This window comes from Sebastes fasciatus, chromosome 12 (genome assembly GCF_043250625.1).
Source record: "Sebastes fasciatus isolate fSebFas1 chromosome 12, fSebFas1.pri, whole genome shotgun sequence".
Taxonomy (NCBI): Eukaryota; Metazoa; Chordata; class Actinopteri; order Perciformes; family Sebastidae; genus Sebastes; species Sebastes fasciatus.
This window is the reverse complement of record NC_133806.1, coordinates 25105122-25133120: the sequence shown is the minus strand read 5'-3', so window position 1 is coordinate 25133120 and position 27999 is coordinate 25105122. Positions and strand designations below refer to the sequence as shown.

At 42.6% G+C, this 27999-nt stretch overlaps 2 protein-coding genes and 1 long non-coding RNA gene across 3 annotated transcripts; 1 reads left to right on the top strand and 2 right to left on the bottom strand.

The window, feature by feature from the left end:
- Positions 1-45: 45 nt before the first annotated feature.
- iqgap3 (IQ motif containing GTPase activating protein 3) lies at positions 46-22537 on the top strand. Its single transcript, XM_074654329.1, has 38 exons — positions 46-233; positions 1210-1297; positions 1559-1715; positions 1833-1910; positions 2022-2098; positions 2232-2299; positions 2411-2524; positions 2618-2796; positions 2908-2983; positions 3224-3387; positions 4057-4144; positions 4314-4477; positions 4713-4873; positions 5641-5756; positions 5847-6010; positions 7754-7844; positions 8152-8319; positions 8532-8674; positions 9048-9218; positions 10226-10309; positions 11401-11472; positions 11571-11640; positions 11748-11956; positions 12105-12257; positions 12364-12527; positions 12612-12836; positions 12920-13060; positions 13819-13903; positions 14172-14404; positions 15025-15157; positions 16346-16448; positions 16534-16675; positions 17330-17417; positions 17518-17730; positions 18972-19135; positions 19678-19803; positions 20253-20361; positions 20441-22537. Exons 1-38 carry the CDS (start codon positions 212-214, stop codon positions 20552-20554), a joined length of 4917 nt encoding a protein of 1638 aa, XP_074510430.1. The 5' UTR covers positions 46-211; the 3' UTR covers positions 20555-22537.
- On the bottom strand, positions 12985-13915 carry LOC141779482 (uncharacterized). The gene is made up of 3 exons (XR_012596321.1): positions 13784-13915; positions 13247-13742; positions 12985-13122 (listed from the first exon to the last, which is right to left on the bottom strand). It is a non-coding gene; the product is annotated as an uncharacterized LOC141779482 (long non-coding RNA).
- LOC141779481 (uncharacterized) lies at positions 21947-27823 on the bottom strand. The gene is made up of 7 exons (XM_074654335.1): positions 27654-27823; positions 26359-26475; positions 25586-25642; positions 25223-25342; positions 24113-24223; positions 23738-23863; positions 21947-23655 (listed from the first exon to the last, which is right to left on the bottom strand). The coding sequence occupies exons 1-7, from the start codon at positions 27804-27806 to the stop codon at positions 23623-23625; spliced, it is 717 nt and encodes a 238-aa protein (XP_074510436.1). The 5' UTR covers positions 27807-27823; the 3' UTR covers positions 21947-23622.
- Positions 27824-27999: the final 176 nt, after the last annotated feature.

Here is a 27999-nt window from a genome sequence, read left to right as displayed (position 1 = left end):
AGCCAGTGGGAGGAGTCACTGGTCGCTCGGCCAATCAGAGAGCGGCGGGAGCTTTTCAAACTCAGAGGAGCAGCGGACAGTTTGAGACGGAGACCCAACCTAGTTTTACACGTTTGTACGGTCTGAACTCAAACCGGAGGGATATTAATTAAACCGAGAAGATAAATAAAGAGATAATTCAGCCGCCAGAGGACGAAGGCACGGAACCAACATGACGGATTCATCCGGACGCTGTGAGTCAAACTGCTGCTTGTTTAACTGTAGTTGATCTAAAGGTGTAGTTTCTATCTTCTACCTGCTGCTGTGATCTGTTCACTGCTGCTTGTTTAACTGTAGTTGATCTAAAGGTGTAGTTTCTATCTTCTACCTGCTGCTGTGATCTGTTCACTGCTGCTTGTTTAACTGTAGTTGATCTAAAGGTGTAGTTTCTATCTTCTACCTGCTGCTGTGATCTGGTCATTGCTGCTTGTTTAACTGTAGTTGATCTAAAGGTGTAGTTAGTTTCTCTCTTCTACCTGCTGCTGTGATCTGTTCATGTTTTCATCTTGTCTTTACTGGATTAAACTCATTCACACTAAAGGAAACATCACAGAAACATACTGTGGATTATTTATTATTAATGTACACTTATAATACTTTAACACAAGTAGTTATTGACCAGCTGACTTTATAATGGTGCCTAATGATTATATGTTGATTATAATTTGTAATATTACTTTTACAGTTTTTATAGCTGGATGTTTTATTTTTACACATTCATATCACATCAGATTGATATAAACAGAGCTGCAACTAACTATGGCTGATCTTTTGTATCTGTGATGAAACCGGAAGTTGTTTACCTGTCTACTGTCTCTCTGACATGTTGTTCAAATTTTATATAGAAGTTGGTTGTTGAAATCAATAAGAATGATAATAATAATTATTATTATTATCAATAATAATAATAATAATAATTAGAGAGGCTGTGCCGTCTGACACACCTGTTCCTTCAGCATCTTGTATTTACTTTTTTGCACTGTGGCTATATGCTATATATTGCACATCTTAATGTAAATATTTGTACATATTTCATAGTTTTTATATTCTCATTTTCTTATTTTTAATTTAGTACTTTATTTCTTTAGATATATTATGTTCATATTGTAGCATTATGTACATAATTTACATGTTATTTACTCCTTTATTTCCATTTGCTTACTTTTCCAGATGAGCGTCTGACAGCAGAGCAAATGGATGAACAGAGGATCCAGAACGTGGCCTATCAGTACCTCTGCAGGCTGGAGGAGGCTAAGAGGTCAGTGGATCCACTTCAGTCCTGGTCCACTAGAGTTGTTCAGATACCATTTTTTTCTTTACCGATTCCGATACCTGAATTTGCAGTCTCAGCCGATACTGAGTACCGATACGATACCAGCGTGATAAAAAATATATAGTTGTTGTTGTTATTATTATTATTATTATTATTATTATTATTATTATTATTAACAACAACTGTTTACTACACTACTACATGTTCCTCGCTCGTGTGACATCATTCACTCTATGACTCTCTCAGGTGGATGGAGGCGTGTCTGGGGGAGGAGCTTCCTGCTCCCACTGAACTGGAGGAGGCGCTGAGGAACGGAGTCTTCCTCGCTAAACTCGGTCATCGATTCGCTCCGAACGCCGTCGCCGTGAAGAAGATCTACGACCCTGAGCAGCTCCGATACCAGGTCACACACACACACACAGACACACACACACACCCACACAGTAACACACAGTAACCAACACACAGAGCAATCCAACCTGTCAATAATCAATAATCAGTTGTGTATTGATCTGATCAGGCGGTGGGTCTTCAGTTCCGTCACACTGACAACATCAACCACTGGAGGAACGCCATGACCACCCTTGGACTGCCAACGGTCAGTAAGCACACTCCTACTGACTGATAAGCTGATCAGAGTATTGATCTGATCATAGTATTGATATACTGATCAGAGCATTGATCAGTAATCACTTGTTGTTGTTTTCAGATCTTCCATCCAGAAACTACAGACGTCTACGACAAGAAGAACATGCCGAGAGCCGTTTACTGTATCCATGCTCTCAGGTCAGCTCACCTGTCTGTCTCTACACCTGTCTGTCTCTCTGTCTCTACCTGTCTCTCTGTCTCTACCTGTCTCTACCTGTCTCTCTCTCTACCTGTCTGTCTCTGTGTTAACAGCCCATCTGTCTCTCTGCAGCCTCTACCTGTACAGACTGGGTCTGGCTCCTCAGATCCACGACCTCTATGGAAAAGTCAAGTTCACAGGTGAATAACAAAACAATGTTTATTAATGTTAAAGGTTTAATTATAATTAATATAGTCTGATATGATGATTATTAACTGTATTATTATGTGTGTGTGTGTGTGTGTGTTCAGAGGAGGAGATCAACAACATGAAGTCAGAGCTGGATAAATACGGGATCCAGCTGCCGGCGTTCAACAAGATTGGAGGAATTCTGGCCAATGAGCTGTCAGTGGATGAGGCTGCAGGTAGGGAGAAGAGAAGAGGAGGAGGAAGAGAAAAGAGGGGGAGGAGGAGATAAGGAGGAGCCAGTGACCCAGCCTCTCTTTTTTCCCCATCAGTCCATGCAGCGGTGATCGCCATCAACGAGGCGGTGGACAGAGGTCAGGTGGAGGTCACGGCGACGGCTCTGAAGAACCCCAATGCCCTCCTCAGTGACCTGCAGGAAGCGCTGATGAGCGTCTACCAGGAGGTGCTGCAGCACGCCAAAACACGGAAACAAGAGCACGCCGCCAGCAGGGTGAGATCTGAGCTCTGATTGGTCAGAGAGAAGTCTGGTCGTCCAATCAGAAGACAGTCTGACTGTTGCTGTTGTTGTTAATGTGTGTGTGTCTGTGCGTGTGCGTGTCAGGGTGGCGGTCCGGAGGATATCTACGAGGAGTTTCTGACTCAGAGAGAAATCCAGGACAACATCAACATGGCCAACGGTGAGTTTCACCAACACACCAAACTTCATGCAAAAATCACATGATTTAACTCTCCACTTTCATTTGAACTGTTAAAACTGAACTACACCATATATAAATATATGAGTCTGTAACTGCAGCTCCACTGAGACAAAACGTCTCTTTAATTATGAACTGAGACATTTCAAACCAGGAAGTAATAAAAAGATCATCAGATAAATAAAATCTGTGTCTCTGATTAATATTAATAATGTCTCTCAGTGCGGTCAGCGGTGGAGAAGGTGGATGAAGCTCTGGACTCTGCAGATGAACTCTCTCTGCTGTCCGCTCTGCAGCTGCCATGTTTGGCCCTCAGGGGCGTCCGTACTGACAACGGCCCCTGGTACCTGGACCAGCTGTCAGCAGACCGCCAGCAGAAGGCCCTGGTACTCACACACACACTAACACTCATGGTTACAGGAACACCACCAGTCTACTGAGATTCACGGCCGTACAATGTGCTTCCACATCGCGTAATGTTGTGTTCTCACTTCCATTTAGAGCAGAAGTGTCATTATTTAGCTTAGCGTCACCCGACACCAGTATTAATACATCCATGGTTATCATCCTTTACTGGACAAAAAGCTGTTTTTAAGCCTTAAAGAAATGTTATTACGTTTTAATGTTTTTTCAGGTGAGAAAGTAACCGTTTATTTCCAACATGAATTTAACAAAATAAATTTGGAAATTAGCTCCGATGTTTTCGGAGCAGTGAGGAGCTGCTGGCTGTGTGAGACATCTAGCTAGCACTAGATGGTTATTTATAACTAGCAATTTGGCGATAGATGATCTAAGTAGCTGTTGGCTATATAGCCACTTCAGAGGTTGTTGTCCCTGTTTGTCGATTAGACACAGAAACAAGGAACAGAGAGTCCAGGCTAAAAACTACCCAAAGTTGTCCTTTTAATAAGTTAAACATGAACACGTTGAACATCTTAAGACACCAGATTTAACCAGATAAGAATTTATTGTGGAAAGATTTTAATAACAAACATGAGAAACAACATTTCATTTGATCCTGTTTGACCTCTGTGACCCCTGACCTTTGATCCCAGGATGAGGGCTGTGTTGATCCTCTGGAGCCTGATGAGCTGCAGGAAGGTGTGACCATCGCCAACCAGGATGCTCAGAGAGACCGGGCCAGTAAGTCACACTGGCCTGTCCCCACGCCTGAACCCTCACTGATACACACACACACACACACACACACACACACACACACACACACACACACACACACACACACACACACACACACATGTTGTCATTAACTCTGTGTGTGTGTGTGTGTGTGTGTGTGTGTGTGTCTCAGTGCATGCAGCGGTGCAGAGTGTTAATGGGTCGCTGCGTCTCAGCGACCCCAGACACACGGTCAGCTGTCTGATGACCTCTGACCTCGAGCTTCCTGAAGTTTTTCCATTCGCTGCGACTCTTTATCACCGAGAGCTGCAGCTGCTGCAGAGACAGACGGCACAGGTACACCTGAGACACACCTGAGAGACACATGAGACACACCTGAGAGAATAAATAAATATAAATCAGTGTAACAGCAGCATTAATATAATATAATATTTATTGAATCATAATATAATGTTGCAATATTAATGTAATATTAATGTAATCATAATATTAATGTAATGTGATATTAATAAAAAGTTAATGTAATATTGATAAAGTTTTAAGGAGCGTGTTTCCTGTCTGTCTCCACCAGGGGGAGCTGCAGCAGGAGGAGCTGTTTGTTGCCGTGGAGATGCTGTCAGCTGTCGCTCTCATCAATCAGGCGTTGGAGGTGGGACATCTGCAGCAGTTCAGCTCCTCATTGGTCAGTCCGTCTGCAGGACTCTCTGATGTCGACCACACCCTGCTGGACAGGTACAACTCCTCCTACCTTGCGCCTCGCTCCCATAGAGCTCTGTGAATCAACAGGAAGTTCATTCATTCCTATGGGAACCTCCGTGACCTCTGATGTGTTGGCGAAAGTCTTCCCTCCGTTTTAGTTTTTTTTGGTCCGTAATTAGTACGTAGTAAAGTATGTTGAAAAATTTGAACATTTGCGGCAGATTACGAACAGACCGTATGCACTGTGTGCCACAGGAACTTAGCATGAAATGCTAACTTCCTGGTTAGCTAACATTGCTAGCATGCTAACATACAGAGTGCATGTAGTTGTTCATACATCTTTTAACAAAAGACTATTAGCATAAAATGCTAACTTCCTGTGTAATTAGCTAATTTTCTTCTTTGTTAAAAGACGTATGAACCACTATATGCACTCTGTATGTTACACAGCTAGCATGCTACCAATGGTAGCCAACATGCTGTCGAACTTTTCACTTTAAAGAAAATGTCATGTGACTCGTCTGGACTGGACGGCGAAAAAAACAACAATATTAACTTCTCTCCTGTATCTGCGATGGCGTTTTCATCTATCCATAAAGAGATGCATTTCCTAGCGTTGAACACCAGGGGGCGTGATCTGGCGTTTTCCTCTCAGACGGCATCACAGCTGTTGGTGTTGAACTGTACAGGTGTTCCTAATAAAGTGGCCACTGACAGTAAAACGATAGTAACTACAGGAACTTAGAGGTCTCTGATGGTGCTGATGATGATGATGATGGTGATGATGATGTCATCGTCAGGTACTTTGAGTGTCTGGTTGGTGTGAAGCAGCAGGTGAGCAGAGATCTGCTGACCTGGAATCAGCTGCAGGGAGGAATCAACTCTGTCAACAACGCCATGCAGGACGAACACCAACGTACGCAAAACACACACACACGCATGCCTTACACACTCTTTGACCTCTCTGTGTGACCTCTGACCTCTTTGGGTGACCTCTGACCTTTAGAGCTGCTGTCTGTCGGTCTGGTGAACAAGGCCGTGATCAGAGGAGACTCTCAGCAGCTGCTGTCTGCTCTGCTGCTGCCCTCCTGTGGTGTGGAGGAGGTTCTACCTGCCAACAGCTGCAGATACCTGACCTTGCTCACCAGAGCCAGGCAGCACAAAGCTCAGGTAACCACACAGGTAACCAGTAACCTCACAGGTAACCAGTAAACACACAGGGAACCAGTAACCACACAGGGAACCAGTAACCACACAGGGAACCAGTCACAGGTAAGCAGGGATTCAAACCGACACCTCAGACTTTAGTCAGAAGCAGAACTCAGATATTTTGTGTGAATGCTGGAAGCATCAGACAGTCTAATTATGCCACCCCCCCAACCCCATCCCTTCAAAATAAAAGCCCCATGGAGTAATTCTGTCTTAACAGGAAGCTCAGGATGATACTTGTTTCTTAAAATAAAAGCCCCAGAAGGTAGCTATCTTAACAGGGAACTCAGGACTAACTATTTATGATGCTTCAGCTGCTTTTTTAAATCCATTTACAACTTTTATCTACTGATTCATACTAAATTTAAACTTTAAAATATTCCACATCTTTCATACATCATTGGTACTATTTAAGTTTGAATGACATTTGTATCCTCGGCAATAAGTCGGACTCGTTTCCGGTGGGGGTTGGCCTCCGCCAGGGCTGCGCTTTGTCACCAATCCTGTTCGTGATATTCATGGACAGGATATCGAGGCGTAGTCGGGTGGAGGAGGGTTTGCAGATCGGTGTGCTGAGGATCTCATCGCTGCTTTTTGCAGATGATGTGGTCCTGTTGGCATCATCGACCTCCAGCACTCACTGGATCGGTTCGCAGCCGAGTGTGACGCAGTCGGGATGAGAATCAGCACCTCTAAATCTGAGGCCATGGTTCTCAGCAGGAAACCGGTGGTTTGCCTACTCCGGGTAGGGAATGAGTCCTTACCCCAAGTGAAGGAGTTTAAGTATCTCGGGGTCTTGTTCGCGAGTGAGGGGACGATGGAACGTGAGATTGGTCGGAGAATCGGAGCAGCAGGGGTGGTATTGCATTCGCTTTACCGCACCGTTGTGACGAAAAGAGAGCTGAGCCGGAAGGCAAAGCTCTCGATCTACCGTTCAATCCTCGTTCCTACTCTCACCTATGGTCATGAGGGTTGGGTCATGACCGAAAGAACGAGGTCGCGGGTGCAAGCGGCCGAAATGGGTTTCCTCAGGAGGGTGGCTGGCGTCTCCCTTAGAGATAGGGTAAGAAGCTCAGTCATCCGTGAGGGACTCGGAGTAGAGTCCTTGCTCCTTTGCGTCGAAAGGAGCCAGTTGAGGTGGTTCGGGCATCTAGCACGGATGCCTCCTGGGCGCCTCCCTTGGGAGGTGTTCCAGGCACGACCAGCTGGGAGGAGACCACGGGGAAGACCCAGGACTAGATGGAGAGATTATATCTCTACTCTGGCCTGGGAACGCCTCGGGATCCCCCAGTCAGAGCTGGTTAATGTGGCCCGGGAAAGGGAAGTTTGGGGTCCCCTGCTGGAGCTGTTGCCCCCGCGACCCGATCCCGGATAAGCAGTTGAAGATGGATGGATGGATGGACATTTGTATGAATTACATCCATTACACCCCGTCTTCTTACAGATAAATCACAGCAATCCAGTGTAGCGTCAGCTTTTCAACAAACCTTGAAATATTTCAAATCTTTCATACATTATTGGTATTATTCAACTTTTAAAGCCAGCAATACAGCGTAGCGTCTACCTTTCAACATCCTGCATTCACACCGCAGTTTCTTCAGAAATTACATTCTCTAGTTAATCTTGACCTTCAGTTCATTTGAATGAATCTGAGTATTTTGTTTTTTAAAGTTGATGTATTGTGTACTTTTTCTGTCCAATCAGGTGAGCAGGGACCCAAAATCTGAGCTGTGGTTGGCTGATATCCAGGAAGCAGTGAAGAGAGCCAATCAGCAGAGCCAGAAAGCTCTGAAGCGTGAGTCCCAGACTTTATTGATTATTTATTGATCACTTTATTTCTTTTATCTGATATTACTGTTAATTATTCTGCTCCAGTCATCGGTTCATTTGTTTTGGTTATTGATCATTTTTAAATAGTCACCTCAGTTTTAAAAAGTGATCTATGATTTTATGTTATTATTATTATATTTGTATAATATCTGTTGATTGCAAATGAGGAGATTCTTCTGCTGTGTTTGTGCTGTGGATGTCTCCAGACATTAATGTTTATTAATAATGATAATGATGTAGTTGTTTGTGTGTGTGTGTGTGTGTGTGCTCAGTGTGTCTGTCATTAGCTGCAGTGAATCAGGCTGTAAAGGAGAATAAAGTGAATCAGACTTTTCGTGTTCTGAGTTTACCTGAAGTCCAGCTGCAGGGAGTCGTTCCCACCTGTGCTGCTGATTATCAGAGAGAGCTCTACAGTCTGATGTCAGACCGGATGCACACAGGTACAACTGACTGTCTGCAGTCGTCTGTCCCTCTGTTTCTGTATCTTCAGTTTATCACTCCGTCATCTGACTGACTGACAATCTGAATTGTAGAGAGAGGAGATGAAACTTTAACTTTCCATCACCGTCATCAGTCTGTATAATAGAACATGAGTCAGTTTGATCATAAATGGCGTTATAGAGATAGTGTGTGTGTTTGTGTGTGTGTTTAGGAGACAACCGTAGTCCGTGGGTTCGAGTTCGGCTGGACGACAGCTCGTTTTACTACCTCCACCTGAACAGACTGGAGGGCAGCTGGGAGAAACCCAACGGCTTCATACACAACAGTGTGTTCCTCGACCAACAACAGATACAGGTACAGACAGACCTGAGGGTCAGAGGTCAGCGTCAGGGTCTCTACTACAGGTACAGACACACCTGAGGGTCAGAGGTCAGCGTCAGGGTCTCTACTACAGGTACAGACAAACCTGAGGGTCAGAGGTCAGCGTCAGAGTCTCTACTACAGGTACAGACACACCTGAGGGTCAGAGGTCAGCGTCAGAGTCTCTACTACAGGTACAGACACACCTGAGGGTCAGAGGTCAGAGGTCAGGAGGAGATCAGATCTTCATTTCCACATTTCAAAGACAACATTTCAGGACAAGAATTGAAATGTTTGTCCCCCTGCCTGTGATTGGTCAGAAACAGCGATGCCGTGTGTGATGTCATCATGTCTCTGCTCCCTACAGGAAGTAGTCAGCAGCGTTTCGGGCACGTACAGTCGCGGCGTCCTCTGGCGGAGCAGAGAAGCCTTCGTCGTTGGTCTGCAGGCGGTCAGTCGAGGATTCCTGCTCAGACAGAAGCTGGAGGCTCGACGGCGTTACCTGACCAATCAGACACCTGCTGTCATCATCATCCAGGTGAGCTTATACGGAGGACCAAACCCGCCAAAATCAAAAATAAATTAATGACTCCATAAATAAATAACATTAATTGTAGCAAAAATAATATAAAAAATAAATGTAGCCATTAATTAATTGATAAAATCTGACATAAATTAATATTTCTGTTTAAATTTGCTTTTTAATTTATTTACATTTGTATTAATTCCCTTATTTATTTACTTTTCTGTTTAATTTCCACTTTTATTTATGTATTTATTTTTTAATGAATTTTTTTATTTATTTATTTATTATTGCATTTATTTTTATTTATTTAAACACAGTATTATTTATGTGTTTAAGCATTTATTTATTTTAGGGCTGTCAAAGTTAACGCAATAATAACACATGATGTAAAATCATTTTAACAGCACTAATTTCTTTAATGTGTTAACGCAATTGATATTTCAGAGGTAGTAAACCTAATGAATCCATTGGTACCAACCATGTCATACTAGCTTGTAGTGAAGGGTTAAGTATTATTTTCGCATTAACTTTGACATCCCTAAAATAATTTATTGCTTAAACACATAAATGAATACATGCATTCAAAAATAAATATAAAATAAATGAAAAATAATTGCAAAAAATAAATACATAAATAAAAATAATAAAAAAATAAATAAAAAAATGAATACAAATAAATAAAATTGGAAATTAAACAGAATAGTAAATTTACAAATGTAAATTAAAAAAAGCAAATTAAAACAGAAATCTCAATTTATGTCACATTTTATCAATTAATTAATGCGTACATTTATTTTTAATATTATTTTCACTATCTTTTAATGGCTTATTTATTTATTTATCAAATCTTTTATTGATTTATTTTAGATTTTGGCAGGTAATCCATAAATTCAAACGACTGTAGGTAATATTTATGTACGACAACAGTGAGACAGCTATTACTAACTGGTGTATACTGGTTTATACTGGTGTTTACTGGTTTATACTGGCCACTGATCATTGTGTCTGTGTGTGTTCAGTCTCATTGGAGGAGGTTGGTCCAGCAGCGGGCGTACAGACGTCGGCTGCAGTTTCTCTACATGAACTGGAGAGCTGTTGTCAAGGTAACGACTAACTCATCATGACTCACGCTACAGGTAATGTTTTTAATTCAAGGTGTCACAAAGAAATCTGTCTGGACAGAAGACCAACAAAATACAGATGTATAATTAGATATCAGATTAAATCATCATAATTACAGACAGAGACCACTGACAGGCGTCTGCTATGTGTTCACACCGAGAGCGAACGCAATAACATACAATGTCAATGCAAAGAGGCGAATAATAGGCGCAAATGACGCAACACAAACACACAACTCGCGTCACAGTGTGAGTTGAAATATTTCAACTGGAGTGATAAATGTGCGTGCCGCTGTGTTGTGAAAGCCTCTCAGCATTGAGATTGTCCTCCTGTGGTCACTGACGTCCTGACGTTGTTGAATCAGAAATGGAGGAAATAACCACAGCTACGATAGAACATCATATCTGTACAAAGACCGGACCAAACTCTGTGTAGAAACCACAGACTGTCTATGGTAGAAACAACAACGCTGCTGCCGTATTTATGCCTAGATGACTTTATGTTGAGTGTTGATGGAGCAGCTGCATAGCCTGGCACTGATCCATCCAAACTCCATTCAGAAAACAAGCATTTTAAAAGTTGTTTTGTTTGTCGTCCTGATAACAGACCTGACAAAGCATGAATTCAGACGTTTTACTAATCAGCATCATTATGTAGTTATTTCAGCATCATTTTGATCTGTTCATTGATATTAAATCACAGAACAATCTGTTTATTTTGGGTTCATACCTCAGTAGTGACGTGTGGCTGCTAGATAGTCAGTGTAAAGACACTGTATGTGAATACAGCTCGCCGCCGGGTGATGTTATGAACCCAGACAAGACGGCATTTGGTTTTCTGGTTCAACTCGCACAACTCGCACGAGTAAAGTGAGGCGAAAATGAGCTTTTCTCTTGGTTTGAACCCAGTGTTATTGACCAGAAGATTATCAGTGTGAGTGAAGGATGTTAAAGAATGACCTCATAAAGACCCGATCAACAAGGTTTAATATCAACATAATTCTGTAATTATTGTTTAGTTAATTGAAGATGTAAACAAACACCTGATAAATGTTAAATGTTTGTATTAACAGATCCAGTCGTTTGTGAAGATGTGGTCGGCGAGGAGAAAATATCGAGCTCGACTGAGTTTCTTCAGACGTCATGTGAGTCGTCCTGTTACTCAGACATTTGACAGTAGTTCTCAACCTTTCTTACCTCTTTCTCCGTGGTCTGAGGCTGTAGTAACTCTGCGTGTCCACAGGTTGGCGCCATCATAAAGATTCAGGCCTTCTTCAGAGCCAACAGAGCTCGAGACGAGTACAGGATGCTGGGTAAGTTTACTAACGAGGGATCATTTCATCTTGTGTTTCTGGACTCTAAACGAGAATTTTCAGGTACTTTAAGTCATTATTAAGCCCCTCCCCCTCTCTTGTCTCAGTGCACTCGGCCACGCCCCCCCTGTCTGTGGTCAGGAAGTTTGTTCACCTGCTCGACCTGGGCGACAGTGACATCAGAGAGGAGGCGGAGCAGCTGCGTCTGAGGGAGGAGGTGGTGAGGAGCATCCGCTTCAACCGACAGCTGGAGGCCGACCTGGACCTGATGGACCTGAAGATCGGCCTGCTGGTCCGCAACAGAGCCACGCTACAGGTAACTCACTACACGCTACAGGTAACTCACTGCTGAACAGGAAACTGACTACTGGACAGGTATCTCCTAACAATCTCCTAACCACCCAAGCCTTCCTCGTTAAGGTGTGCGTCCTCGTTAGTGTTAACGAACCTGTCTCTCTAAACAGGAAGTGGTGTCTCACTGCAAGAAGCTGACAAAGAAGAACAAGGAGCAGCTGTCAGACATGATGGACGTGGAGAGAAGTAAAGGTCTGAAAGCTCTGAGCAGAGAGAGGAGAGAGAGACTGGAGGCCTACCAACACCTGTTCTACCTGCTACAGGTGACACACACACACACACACACACACACACACACACACACACACACACACACACACACACCTGTTCTACACTTGTGGTATATCACCTGTGTGTGTGTTGTTCCAGACCCAGCCTCTGTACCTGGCCCAGCTGATCTTCCTGATGCCTCAGAGTCGCTCCACCTCCTTCATGGAGATGTTGGTGTTCAGTCTGTTTAACTACGGTGCCGACCGAAGAGACGCCTTCCTGCTGCTGCAGCTGTTCACGGCGGCGCTGCGATACGAGATCAGGTGAATATATATCACATTAACACACACTGTGGGTCCCTGTTAGCGTGTTCACACCTGTAACGTGTACCTGTGTGATGATGTCAGACTGAAGGTGGAGCAGCCTCAGGACGTGGTCACAGGTAACCCCACCGTCATCAAGATGTTGGTGAACTTTTACCGCCACGCTCGCGGTCAGAACGCCCTGCGGGAGTCTCTGGGTCCAGCTCTGCAGGACGTCCTGCTGGACCGGAGCCTCAGCATCAGGACTGACCCGGTGGACGTCTACAAGACCTGGATCAACCAGACCGAGACCCAGACCGGACACAAGAGGTGTGAACGGACACACATGTTGGTCATGATGGTGTTGATGATGATGTTAAATCTTTCCTGACTCACCTGTCGGCGTCTTGCAGCTCCCTGCCATACGAGGTCTCACCTGCTGACGCTCTGAGTCACCCAGAGGTCCAGAGACGTATTGACATCGCCATCATCAACCTGAAGAACCTGACGGACCGAGTCCTCAAAGCCATCACCTCTAACCTCCACAAACTACCGTAGGTCTCCACCCGTTTACCTCCACCTGTTCACCTTCACCTGTTCACCTCCACCTGTTCACCTCCAACCTCCACAACCTACTGTAGGTCTCCACCCGTTTACCTCCATCCGTTCACCTCCACCCATTCACCTCTAACCTCCACAAACTACCGTAGGTCTCCACCCGTTTACCTCCACCTGTTCACCTTCACCTGTTCACCTCCACCCATTCACCTCCAACCTCCTCAAACTACCGTAGGTCTCCACCCGTTTACCTCCTACTGTTTACCTTCACCAGTTCACCTCCAACCTCCACAAACTACCATAGGTCTCCACCCGTTTACCTCCACCCGCTCACCTCCAACCTCCACAAACTACCATAGGTCTCCACCCGTTAACCTTCACCTGTTTACCTTCACCCGTTCACCTCCAACCTCCACAAACTAACGTAGGTCTCCACCCGTTTACCTCCACCTGCTCACTTCCAACCTCCTCAAACTAACGTAGGTCTCCACCCGTTTACCTCCACCCGTTCACCTCCAACCTCCACAAACTAACGTAGGTCTCCACCCGTTTACCTCCACCTGCTCACTTCCAACCTCCTCAAACTAACGTAGGTCTCCACCCGTTTACCTCCACCCGTTCACCTCCAACCTCCACAAACTAACGTAGGTCTCCACCCGTTTACCTCCACCCGCTCACCTCCAACCTCCACAAACTACCGTAGGTCTCCACCTGCTCACGTCACATTAATGTTGTTCTGTGCTGTTTGTTATAGTTACGGTTTACGTTACACGGCGAAGGTTCTCCGAGACGCCCTGAAGGCGAAGTTCCCTGAAGCCAGCGAAGACGAACTCTACAAGGTGAGATCCAGGATTTAGACAGTTAGCAGTTTTCTGAATGCAATATAAATATGTTGTTGTCTCCTATTCTAAAATGGTGTATCTGAATATTTCTGCATACTGAGGTCCCTAAACAGTCTTGAATTACATAAATTGGGTATCACTGTAAAGCTGAGACTCACGTGGATCCAATGAGCCCAACTGTATTCGTGTGATGATGTTAGTCCCCATAGGAGCCATTTCATTGACCTCACTGTATAAATTGGGACGTGTTAAATGTCTCCCTCAGATTGTCGGTAACCTGGTCTACTATCGCTACATGAACCCGGCCATCGTTGCGCCGGACGGTTTCGACGTGGTGGACCGGTCCGCCGGCTCCGCCCTGCAGCCGGAGCAGCGCCACATCCTGGGCTCTATCGCCCGAATGCTGCAGCACGCCGCCGCCAACAAGCACTTCCACGGAGACGGATACCACGTCAGAGCTCTGAACCAGTATATCAGCCAGACTCACAGCAAGTTCAGGTCAGAATATGACGAATAATACGACCTCTGACCTTTGAAGTCATTCCTTTAATCCAACAGCAATAAAATATCTGTGCTCAAAATAAAAGATAAATGTTTAACTCAAACAATGAATACGATTAAATACAATAATAATGCATTTGAAACGCCAAATATCTATTTATCCAACAGAAAAATTTAAATTTTATTCAGCCGTTCATATTTATAATCTAATTAAACAATCATTCCACCACCACACCAAATTCCACTCTGTAATTTAACACTTTAAAGTTTCTTTAAATATCTGCTGCAGTGCTCACTCCACATTAAACACACGGGTGGCATTCAGACATCACTTCCCGCTAACTTCACAGAGAACATTGAGGATCTGTTTTAACTGAATATATTCTCTGGTGTATTCACCTGCTCAGGTACTTTAGCATGTTAGCCTGTTAGCTTCAAGTATGTTTAAACAACAGCTGGATGTGCAGTAGCCTGCTGAGCATGCTCAGATGCACCAGCTCATAAATAACATTCAGTATATTGACTGCATGTTGTTCTGGTCTGAACTGGTTTCATGAGGTTCTTTTATTTATGAGAAGAAGAAGAGAAACTTTCTGTTGTTTCTTTGTGTTGGACAGGAACTTCCTGTTGAGTGTTTGTGACGTTCCTGAACCAGAAGACACGTTCAACGTGGACGAATACTCGGAGCTGCTCATCGTCAACAAGCCCGTCGTCTACATCTCCATCAGCGAGCTGCTCAACACACACAAGGTCTGTTCAGAGACACCTGGACCTGGGGCCTTTCTCATTTCCTAGTTTTGTACATACTCCATTCCTTTCCTCGCCTCCTCTCTCCTCGCATCTACGCGAGGAGAGAAGAGTTGAGGCAACAAGCATTTAACAAATGAGACATTGTTTTATAAAGCCCCCTTTATATAGACCTCTTTATATAGACCCCTTTATATAGACCTCTTTATATAGACCCCTTTATATAGACCTCTTTATATAGACCTCTTTTCTGTTAGTAACCATGATGAGGTGTTTAGTGGGCGGGTGGTACTCATTTTCTGTAGCATGGTGGAATTTAGTAAGGTAGCTAGCTAACTAGCCAGTCGCTAAATGAGTAAAATTGAACAACTTAATGCTTCATCCACACACTCTTGTCACAGCGTAGGAAAGCACAGTGCTATCACCAGATGAGTGACAACTTTGTTCAGCTCATTTTCTGTGTTTCATGACAGTATGGTGGAATTAGCAAGCTAAGCTAGCTAAGTAACCAGCAGTCCGACCAGCGGGCTGGTGGCCAACGGCAGCGCTGTAAAGATAAATTGAGGGCGTATAAATCTTTGGATGCCTATAGTTAACTATCCTTCAGTAAAGTCAGTCAAAAAGAGAGTCATACTATATCGGAGAAGCGTTTCAGAGATGGAGAGAAAGGGTTGTTAATAGTTTAGTCTTCTGCTAACAGCAGCCAATGGTTCACGGCTGCTGTTAACAGAAGGCTAAATATTAACAACATTTACTCTCCATCTCTGAAACGTTTCTCTGATATTGTAGCTCGCTAGAGCCTCGAATCACAGTTTTTCATTTCAGATGTATGTGATATCTGGATTTTGGCACCCAACAACACAGAAAGATGACATTTAGATGTGTAACTTTAGTCCACTGCTAGTGTTAGCCTCCAGTCTTTCCTTTGTTTAGCCTCCAGCCAACACCGTGACGTCATCATGACGTCCACACTAAAAGGGTCTATTAGCAGGTGAACTTGACGTAGCTACATTCAATAGGTGAGGTCATTAAAGAGTGTGGGCAGAAGAGCCTTATGAAGCGCTACACAAACAGTGAAGGGCAGAAAGTTTGATCATCTTAAATAACAACTGATGAAAACAGAAGGAACAGTTCCAGTAGAGTTCTGCTCTGGTTTGACATTAATCCAGCTGTGTGTCTGTGTGTGTTCAGTTGTTGTTGGAGCAGCAGGAGGTTTTGTGTCCGGACCCCTCAGATCCTCTCAGACTGCTGCTGAAGGACCTCGGATCAGTACCCACCCTGCAGGACCTCATCGGTACTACAACTAATACTACAACTCTACTGCTACTACCGATACTACTGGTACTACTTTATCACTGTCTCTGCTTTCTGCTCTTCAGGAGAGTGTTCTTCAGCAGATCCAGGATCAGAGTCCGGTCTGTCTCAGAGCAGCAAGATGGAGGTTTCTCTGACTCTCACCAACAAGTTTGACATCTTCAACGAGTCCGACGACAAACCAGACGCCAGAGGACTGCTGCTCAGGTAGCTTAGCATGTTAGCCTGTTAGCTTCACCTGTTCAGGTAACTTGGCATGTTAGCTTCACATGCTCAGGTAGCTTAGCATGTTAGCCTGTTAGCTTCACCTGTTCAGGTAACTTGGCATGTTAGCTTCACCTGTTCAGGTAGCTTAGCATGTTAGCCTGTTAGCTTCACCTGTTCAGGTAACTTGGCATGTTAGCTTCACCTGTTCAGGTAACTTGGCATGTTAGCTTCACATGCTCAGGTAGCTTAGCATGTTAGCCTGTTAGCTTCACCTGTTCAGGTAACTTGGCATGTTAGCTTCACATGCTCAGGTAACTTAGCATGTTAGCTTTAACCGCTCAGGTTTATTAGCATATTAGCTTCACTTGCTCAAGTACGTTAGCATGTTAGCCTGTTAGCTTCACCTGCTCAGGTACTTTAACATGCTAGCTTCACCTGCTCAGGTACTATAGCACTAACCTGTTAGCATGGTAGCGTTACCTGTTCAGGTACTTTAGCATGTTAGCCTGTTAGCTTCACCTGGTCAAGTATGTTTAAACAACAGCTGGATGTGCAGTAGCCTACTGAGCATGCTCAGTAGATCAGCTCATAAATATTTACACTAAATAGTTTTAGTTTATTTCAGTGATTTTTTTTTTGTTGTGGTTTTTCCAGCACAAAGCAGCTGATCATTGATGTCATCAGGACTCAGTCAGGTGACTCTCTGAGTGACATCCTGAGAGCATCTGTGTCACATGACCAGGTACACACACACACACACACACACACACACACACACACACACACAGGTACAGGTGAACCTCAGGTAAACTTCAGTCGTCTCTTCGTCTCCTCCTCTTCAGAAAGCCTGTCATGATTGGCTGATGCATCGGCGCGCTCAGCAGGACGCTCGCACACCTGAGAAGATGAAGAGGAACCAGTCGCTGGTCGCCAACGGCAACCTGAGTTTAGAGGAGAAGAAGAGGAAGATCCTGAGGAGTCTTCGTCGTCTGGAGGGACTCGGAGTCCTGAGATCACCTCAGACCGAAAACCAGATCCTACAGATGATCGCCAAGGTGACCAAACACACACAAACACACTACGTCCAATGAAAGTCCTGATTGGATACTCACTCATGATTCCTGTTGTTTTATTGGTTGATTTTACACCCAGTGACTTGTGGTACATTCAGGTGCTCCTCTGATGGTCCTTCCTCCCGAGTAGGGAAGTCATTCTTCTGATGTTGGTGTGGTCATGAAGCTTTAAGTCGTGATGTGGAAACAAAATAGACGCTACAAAGAAGATGTATTTTATTGCTTTGAGTGTTTCAACAACACGTTGATAGATATTTCCAGTATTTATGTGGCAGCGACCAGCATTCATTCCCTGAAACCACTAAAATACGACGGAGAATTAGGGCTACACTGGAAAAAAAAATAATCTCAGATTTCGAGAATAAAGTAATAATATGAGAATAAAGTCATAAGTACAAGAAAAAAAGTCGTAATTACATGAATAAAGTCATAAGTTTACAAGAAAAAAGTAATAATACTACGAGAATAAAGTTATAGGTTTACAAAAAAAAAGCCGTAATATTATGAGAATAAAGTCCGAAGTTTATGGGGAAAAAATTCGTAATGTTACGACCTTTTTTTCCTGAAATAGTATGACTTTTTTCTCGTAATCTCAGATTTGTTTTCCCTTAATGTGGCCCTAATACTCCGTACGAAAATATTAATGCTAATAAATAACTTTTCTAACTAATCTAGGTCACTCTGTGGACAGCAACTAACAGTTACAACCTAATACATTATTACAATCACATTCCAGCAAATAATTGATAGTCAATACATGAATTAATAAAAAGTTTGTTCCCATCGACCCATCATTTACTTTCTTCTGCTAAGATCCTGCGTAATATGACGTCAACTCGGCAAGTCGTGTACCAACATTTTTCGAGACTTTCCGAGTTGATGTTCCGACTTGAGGGGTGTTTACGTGAAGTTTCCCATTTGGGAACTACTTTTTCCGATAATACCAACACCACACGAATGCAGCCTTGTACTAGTTGGAGGCGGGATCAGGAGGAAGCTGATGTTGTTCATTAGGAAAGAAAATTTACAATAGACACATTTTCTGGATAATTTAATGTATACCTTCATTTCAATTGAATGAAAATTTGCTCATTTTAAGTATTTAATAATTTATAAAGTTTGCTGTGAATGAAGCTTTGTGGCAGCAGGAGCTGGATATTGCTCCACCTCTCTGATACTTCAATACTTTACTGCTTTAATATGCTGTAATATCCCCTCCCCAGGACATACGTCAGCAGCGTCTGCACCGTCAGCGTCGGGGGGCGGAGCTACAGAAGCTCCGTCAGACTCTTAGCAGCCTGCAGGCAAAGAGCAGCTTTCACAGTGAACAGGTGGATTTCTACAGACATTACATCACTTCCTGTCTGGACAACCTGACCGCCAACAGGTGAACACACACACACACACACACACACACACACACACAGAGTCAGGTCATTATTATTATTATTATTATTATTATTATTATTATTATTATTATTATTATGGTTCCTGTTGAATCTCAAACCATCGATGGACCATTTAAACATGACATCACATCATTATTGGATTTCTTAACCCTCTGAGACCCGCGATCCCAACTGACTTTACTGTCTTTCAGACACTCTAGTAGGTGCAGTTTTAGGCATAGAGTGAAGACACAGAAACTAGTAAACTTAATGAATCCATTGGTACCAACCATGTCATACTAGCTTGTCATGAAGGAGGTTAAAGAATGCTCAAAAGTTGGGCTAAATTTCAGCGAGGAAAATATCAATCAGATGCACAGAGAACTGGATGGGACCGAGAACTGAGCCTCGTGGAACACCACATGTTCAGTTCAGTGAACTGATTTTCAACCTTTTTCAAGTTTTGTATGTGCTCTCACGCACACACACACACACACACACAGGTCACAGGTCAAATGTTGTGATTGGTTGTGGGTTGCAGTAAATCGACCAATAAGAAGGCAGCAGATAGCAAAGGGAAGAAGAAGCTTCCTGCTCTGAGCTACAGCGCCACCCGACTGCAGGAGAAAGGAGTTCTGTTAGAGATCGAAGACCTGCCAGCTACACAGTGAGAACACATACCTACATAAGACATATACACTGTGTTTTCATTTAATATCCTACGTAAATAACATGTCAGCACGATGTAACACCACATCAACACCATCTAACAACAATTTAACATCATACTAAATTAATCAACGTCTTAAAACACTTAACATCACACATGTTAAAGTTATTAACTTTTAACATCACCTATGTTAATGTGATTAACTTTTAACACATATATTAATCTTGTAAACTTTTAACACAACATATATTAATGTTATTAACTTTAATACCACATATGTTAATGTTATTAACATTTAACATTACATATGTTAATGTTATAAACGTTTAACAACACATTTATTTGTGTTGTAACAATTAAACATGAGTCATCACACTGCTGGTCATGGTTTACTGTTGTTAAATCCTGTCAGAGGAAGTGAACTGAACCGAGCTGAACTGTTACAGGTTTAAGAACGTCGTCTTTGACATCGTTCCTGGACCTGAGAAAGGAAGTTTCAACGTCAAAGCTCGATTCCTCGGCGTTGAGATGGAGGAGTTCCTGCTCAAATACCAGGTACAAACCAGGCTAAATACCAGGTTACTTTCTGAGATAAATACCAGGTGTGCATAATGTGTGTGTGTTTGTTTTATAGGACCTGCTGCAACTGCAGTATGAAGGCGTGGCCGTGATGAAGATGTTTGACAAGGCGAAGGTTAACGTCAACCTGCTCATCTTCCTCCTCAACAAGAAGTTCTTCAAGAAATGAACCAAGTGATGCTCTTACTTTACACTCCTATCTCACACTCATATCTATATTTATATATCTCACTACAGTATACAGAGTGAGGCATTTTGTTTTTTTAATATCTCATTACTTATCAATCAATCAAATAAGCTTTATTAACATGGATGTTATTGCTACATTATTGCCAAAGCTCGGTTACATGTTATTTTATTATTACATTTTAACAAGAGAACAAAATAGATAAATAGAGCTCAACAGGACGTTTCTGGAAGTGAAAATCCCTTTAATGGATGATTATAAAGTCGTAACCATCCAAGGTCGATTCACCACGAGCTAAGATGGTATCTGCTCCTCTAGAAGCCACCAGTCCTGGTTGGGTATGATATTAACCTTGTTTTAAGAAAAACACGTTTTATCCACCATGTCATGGAGAAGTACTACACTACCCACAATCCTAGGTGTAACAGTGACATCTCTGATTGGTGGAGCTCGCTGTTACCATGGAAATGTTTACCGCACCTGCGAACAGCTAGTGAGGGTACGTGCTCGTACGTTCGCCTCCGTGGCGTCTGCTCCCGGATATCAGACAGGACCAACATGGCGGCTCGTTGAGCGAAATGTGTTTCTGAAAACATTTGAGGAGAGAAATAAGGCGCGGAGTTACTGAAACTGTCTTCAGTTTTTCGGCGAGTCGCCATTAGCAATGGTTTATGGGACGAGTAGTTCCTTCACACTTACTGTATACCTATTATGTACACGTTTTCCAATGTTTTTCTGCTCTGAATCAAATGTTTTATGGTCACGATTCATGTCGTAGCTGGTTGATGTGGTTTCATGCTTAAAATTCTTTATATGAGGATTTTCTGAAACGTCAATGGAGTGAATGAATACATGGGAAATTCACCATTCAAAAAAGTGGGTGGTCAGTATTGAGCTCTATAATCATACGACAGGGTTTAAGGTTGGACATCTTCTATTCACTCCTATCTGTTTTTTTATATCTCACTACATTATCTGTTTCTATATCCCATTATATAGAGTGAAGCCTCTTCACTATATTTCTGCCTTTGCATCTCACTTTAAATGTGTAGCTCTGAGCTACCTGTCTTGTGTTTTTTAAACAGTGGGACATCGTCCCTACACTCCAATCTCCGTTTTTATAGGTCACTACGTTATCAGCTTTTACATCCTAATAAGTAAACAGAGTGAGGCGTCTTTCTCAGTCCTATCTTTGTACAGTGTAGACGATTCTGTTTATATGTAACTAAAATTTAAACAAAGTGGGGCGTCTTCCTTCTACTCCTATCTCTGTTTACTTGTAGGCTATAAATAAGACAGGATGATGATGATGATGGAGTTTTTTGTTGTTAATAAATACAAACACAAGAAGCCAAATTAAACAGATCTATAGATGCACACAAAAACACTACGTAATTAGAAATGTCAAACTACCAAAAAACATGAGTTTTATTTTGAAGGATTTAGGTTCTTTGAGGCTGTAAATCAGTCAACAACAACAGAATCGGAAGATTGATCAGATGAATTATGGCACCAACAGGACTCCGCAGGTTCATCAGCCTCTGAAGTCTGTTCGTAGTTTTTATTTGCAGCTCAAACAGCAAAAAGTTTAAATTCATTATAGAAAATAAACTCATCACAGCTGCTCTGATACCTGACCGATAACTGATCAATAACAGACGACTGATCAATAATTGTAAATATTTTCTGTCACTTTCTGTTTTTTGTCTGTTTTCTTTTTGTCGACATTTGAAAGGAAAATGTTAAATGTTTCTGTTTTTTTAATTCATTAAATATCCTAAATGTCTTCAGCTGTTGTTTCTTACTGTAATTGATTGGTTCATTGATTAGTTCAATGATTGATTTGACTGATTAAATGGCTGAGATCAGTGTGAGGTCATGTCACATGATTCACTTTATGAAACACACACAGTTGTCTAATATTTTCAGATTAGTAACAAGTGTAATAAACTTGAATTATCTGTTAATCTGCCAGTTATCGTCTTGATTTATAATTTATAATTAATATTTTTTTGCACTAAATGTTATGTGACACAATTAAAGGGCGGGTCCATCTGTGTTCTGTTCCGTTTTCTTCAAATATAAACGCCCACTCAGCCGTTAGCAGAAAGCAGTGACGTCGGTTGGTTCGGATTTTCTAAAGTGGGGTTGTATGTATACTCCGTGTTCTGGGAGGTAAAATTACTGTTTTTGTGAATGGAGTCTGGCGGCTTTGAAGAGAGCGATATAACGGCTTCAGTTCCCTGTCAGAAAGGGCTGCCTGATGGTGAGGTCAAGGACTGTCTGACGGCGAGGTAAAGCAGCTGTGGATGGGAGCAGCAGAAAAACAGATTTTAGACACCTAAAAAAAATCTATCAGTTTAAGTGAACGCTGTATTTAGAATATTTTCACCTCTTTACATCACCGTCAGACAGCCCTTTACCTCGCCATCAGACAGCCCTTTACATCGCCATCAGACAGCCCTTTCTGACGGGGAACTGAAGCTGTTATATCGCTTTCTTCAAAGCCACAAGACTCCATTCAGAAAACCAGTAATTTTACCTCTCAGAACAGGAGAGTTTCTGGTCTACCACTGCATTCTTCGGTTAGCTAGTTTGTGTTGTTGTGTGACTTTCTGATCTGAACTAATGTGGCGTCCACAGCAGTACGTTGCTTAGCTTCCTGCCAGTACTCCTGTCTGCTTCTCCAAACTGGGAGCATGCTGACCGCCATTTAAATTACTGTATGTAATATACTGACTATAAGGATGTATGTATACTGTACATGTAGCACCGTCATCATGCAGAAACCTATGTCAAGTCCCCACGTGGGAAAAGGGTTTTAGAAGGACTTGAAGGGAAAATAGACTTTTGATGATAAAACATACAATACCCAAATTTTAATGTTTGGATTTGAATACGTCAGAAACACCACTGGGAAGATACAGGATGATATAAAAAAAAAAAAAATAATGGACCCGCCCTTTAGAGTTAAGCGTAAGAACTCAAGGGTTAAGTGTAAGAACTGCTGCTGGCGGTGGGGGTCGTTGTCCTCGCAGGGGGGTGTGGTCTCAGTTTGTGATGCTGCTGTACTCTAGAGGGTTCTGTAAACAACAACAAAAAAGATTCAAAAACAACAACCCTGTCTCCGATTCAGTCACATGACCTCACACCTGCATAACAAACCTCATCGGGAGGGCGCGGGGCTGTCGCGGTGGACGGGGCTGTCGCGGTGGGCGGTGTTTGGTTTGTGGGTGGAGTCTCTACAGAAACTGGATCAGTTCCGAAGAGTTGGTTGGTGACGGTGAGCGGCTACAAAAACAAAAAGGATAATGATGTAAACGCTGACATCATCACGTGGTCCTGGCTTCCGTTTACTGGTCATGTTTAGCCTTCTAACTAAGCAGCACCAGTAAACTGATCTTCATGTTTAAAATCAATAGATTAACCCTTTTATTGTTATTTTTTTATTGGTGCAAAAACACCGGGGAAATACTCAAGTACAGACAAAGAAAACAAGAATAACCCTTTTAAAGTTTCTTCAGGTGTAGGTGGACTCACTTGACCTGCGGGGTTACAGGAATCACAGCAGTGCAAGGCAACGAACATGGACAAGCCAAACTCCAGGAAGGACAAAACACCTGCAACACCTGAAAGCATCGTAATAAAAGCCTGGAAGGAAAATAAAAACAGTTTGGTGACGGTTCATTTATCGTTACTACGGAGTCCCTGAAGTCATGAAAGATTGTGTTGTTGTTTTTTTATCCTGTTCGAACAAGATAACACACAAGTTATTGATCTTGTTCACACAATATTCTATTTTATTAGAATATTGTATCTGCAGCTAGTCATTGTACCTCTGCAGCTAGTCATTGTACCTCTGCAGCTAGTCATTGTACCTCTGCAGCTAGTCATTGTACCTCTGCAGCTAGTCATTGTACCTCTGCAGCTAGTCATTGTACCTCTACAGCTAGTCATTGTACCTCTACAGCTAGTCATTGTACCTCTACAGCTAGTCATTGTACCTTTAGAGCTAGTCATTGTACCTCTACAGCTAATCATTGTACCTCTACAGCTAGTCATTGTACCTCTGCAGCTAGTCATTGTACCTCTGCAGCTGGTCATTGTACCTCTACAGCTAGTCATTGTACCTCTACAGCTAGTCATTGTACCTCTGCAGATAGTCATTGTACCTCTGCAGCTGGTCATTGTACCTCTACAGCTAGTCATTGTACCTCTACAGCTAGTCCCAAACATGCTTCCTTCCTGGTGTTCAGTCTCCCAAAGTTCTCCTACATCACTCCTCTTTTCCGTTAACTACACTCGTTCTCTTTTGCAGCTCACATCCAGTTAAAGACTGTGGTAATAGTCTACATGGCAGTGAAGGGAACTGCTCCTTCATACCACCAAACCATGGACCACCCTACACTCCCCCTCTTCCTCCAGATGATTGGCCGCCCCGTCAGTCCAAGGACCCTGTGGTCCCTCTTCTTGGTCAGGACTGTCTATCTTCCACCACAGAGACACCATGTTAGACAGAAAAACAAACCCTCAACACTGCAGCTCACTGAAGACACTTTTAGATTTTTCTTTAGAAGGGATGAAACCAAATTGATTTTGACACAGACAATCTGTCAAATGAATGAATGTAACATCAAATAAAAATGTCACCACGTTTTCGAAGGGAGGGTCGCTGCTAATCAAAAGACCAGAAGCATCCAGAAAGAAGATCATGGTGGCAGCAGTCGAAGTCACAGTAGCAGCAACATTGAAGCGAACAGTAGACATAACCTACAGGGCAGAGACACATCAGCACACCTGGAACAACCTGCTGTCAACTGAAAATCATCATCTTGTTTTCTACAGTCAGGAGAGAAGATGGATACTGGTTTCATCTTTCTGTACGGACACATTAAACCCCAGGACTGAAGTTCAGGACTACATGTGTTTTCTTTACTGACCACCTGAACCCGATGAACACCTGAGCTGCAGGTTTTTGGTACAGTGATGTCACAGTGGTGATGAGTTACTGACCAGAGAGCGGCTCGTTAATCTCCCGGTCACCCCCATCAAAATTCCAGCCGTCATGGACTGCAAGAAACCAGAGACTAGACATTAGAGACCAAAGACTAGAGACTAAAGACCAGAAACCAGAGACTAGACATTAGAGACCAAAGACTAGAGACTAAAGACCAGGGATTAGAGACCAAAGACCAGAAACCAGAGACTAGAGAGTAGAAACCAGGGACCAGAGAGTAGAGACCAGAGATTGAAGACCCAAGATTAGAAACCAGAGATTAGACACCAAAAATAAGAGACTAGAGACCAAGGATTACAGACCAAGGACCAGAAACCAGAGACTAGAGCGTAGAAACCAGGGACTAGAGTGTAAAGGGTAGAGATTGAAGACCCAAGATTAGAAATTGAAGACCAGATACCAGAGAGTAGAGATTGGACACGCAAGATTAGAGAGGAGACCAGGGATTACAGACTAGAGAATGAAGACCCGAAATTAGAAACAAGTGACTAGAGACCAAGATTACAGACCAAAAATAAGAGACTAAAGACCAGGGATTAGAGACCAGAAACCAGAGACTAGAGAGCAGAAACCAGGGATTAGAGACCAGATATTGAAGACCAGATTAGAAACCAGAGACTAGAGATTACAGACCAAAAACCTGAGATTAGAGACTAGAGATTGCCTCTTTTTCTGACCTATCTTTTCTTTCTATTAACATTTTCTGACATTATTCAGTGTGTAAAATAAAGATAAAATATTTTCAGCAGTATTGAAACAGATGCCTCACCATCCAGGGTCCCCAGACAAAGGCGCCGGTGGAAAACGACAGTTGAACTGAGTTACTTTGTGTCACCGTGAGGCCTGCCAACATGAAGATCGTCACACCGATGAAGGTCTGAACCGCCTGCAGACAGAAGATTACAGATCCTTTACTGAAGGAATAAGAGCTGGTACCAAAGTAACGCTGTGATTTTCTCCGAGCCCAGACGAGTCCGATATACCGAACCACGTCAGCCAAACTTTCCAAACTTACATTAAATTTTGTGAGGGGTTTTCAAAGGGGTCCCTTGACCTCTGACCTCCAGATATGTGAATGAAAATGGGTTCTATGGGTACCCAAGAGTCTCCCCTTTAAAGATATGACCACTTTATGATAATCACATGCAGTTTGGGGCAAGTCATAGTCACATCAGCACACTGACAGCTGTTGTTGCCTGTTGGGCTGCAGTTTGCCATGTTATGATTTGAGCATATTTTATATGCTAAATGCAGTACTAATGAGGATTTCTGGATAATATTTTTCATTGTTTTGTGTTGTTAATTGATTTAAGATAATAAATATATATATACATTTGCATAAAGCAGCATATTTGTCCACTCCCATGTTGATATGAGTATTAAATAGTTCCTAAATCTCCCTTTAAGGTTCATTTAGAACAGATAAAAAATGTGTGATTAATTTGCAATTAATCGCAATTAAATATTTTAATTGATTGACAGCCCTATTTATTATCAATAGAGTTGTCTGAATCACTGTTATACTGTTAAATTTTCTAAACAGTAATACTGCTCATGTTGTAAGACATTTGATGAAATTGAAAATAAAATTTAACAATTTTCTTTATCAAGATTTAGGACATAATATGTTTTAAATTACATACTAACAAGGACATTCTCAGAAATTTTTATTAAAAAAAAAAAAGAACAAAATAAACTATTCAAATTTATACTGATGTGTCACTTTCGTCCTGACTGACGGGGTTGAACGTAACAATGCACAACGTCCGATTAATGTCAAATTATCACGAAGTCGTTCCACATCTGTACAAAATAACAGCTGGTCGATAGAACACACGTGTTTCTGTAACGTCATTTTTTAAAATTACGTTTTTATCTGAAAAGTGTTCAGGATCTGAAAGTATAAATAATTTTAACATACATTAGAGTTGATAAAGAAAAGTGCAGCGAGGTCAGGATGTGGATTAATCCTGTTCATCTCCATCAACCAATGAACTTCTAGAATATATAACAACAGTCGGGATGGAAACGAGTCAGTTAAAGGTTGGACGTCGTGTCTCTCACCGCGTACAGTACCAATCGTCCTCTGTAGTTCTCTGCAGGGTTAAAAGACGCCGTCCCTGAAAGTGGCGGTAAAACACGGTACACATTTTGGCGAACCCGTGTGACGACCACCACGCTGCCCGTCACCTTGGCTGCAGACGAAGATGCCGACATGTCTGAGGTGAGACAGGTGAAGCTGCTGGATAATGACTGAGCTCCGAGTTAATTATTGATCAGAGAATCACATCAGCTGATCGAGAGACACCTGAACATACGAGGTCAGATGATGTCATCATCATCATCATCTGTGTTTGTGATGGAAATAAAAACATATAGTTGAGGACTAGGACCTTCAGCTCTTTAAACG

Excerpts from the sequence above, each read along its gene's own strand:
- iqgap3 (XM_074654329.1), top strand. The coding sequence starts at position 212 with ATGACGGATTCATCCGGACGCT. Across the intron at positions 3,388-4,056 it reads ACCGCCAGCAGAAGGCCCTG|GATGAGGGCTGTGTTGATCC; the intron begins GTACTCACACAC and ends CTTTGATCCCAG. Across the intron at positions 7,845-8,151 it reads GAGCCAGAAAGCTCTGAAGC|TGTGTCTGTCATTAGCTGCA; the intron begins GTGAGTCCCAGA and ends GTGTGTGCTCAG.
- LOC141779481 (XM_074654335.1), bottom strand. The coding sequence starts at position 27,806 with ATGTCGGCATCTTCGTCTGCAGCCAAGGTGACGGGCAGCGTGGTGGTC. Across the intron at positions 23,864-24,112 it reads CCTGTAACCCCGCAGGTCAA|CCGCTCACCGTCACCAACCA; the intron begins GTGAGTCCACCT and ends TTGTTTTTGTAG. Across the intron at positions 23,656-23,737 it reads CCCCGCGCCCTCCCGATGAG|AACCCTCTAGAGTACAGCAG; the intron begins GTTTGTTATGCA and ends TGTTGTTTACAG.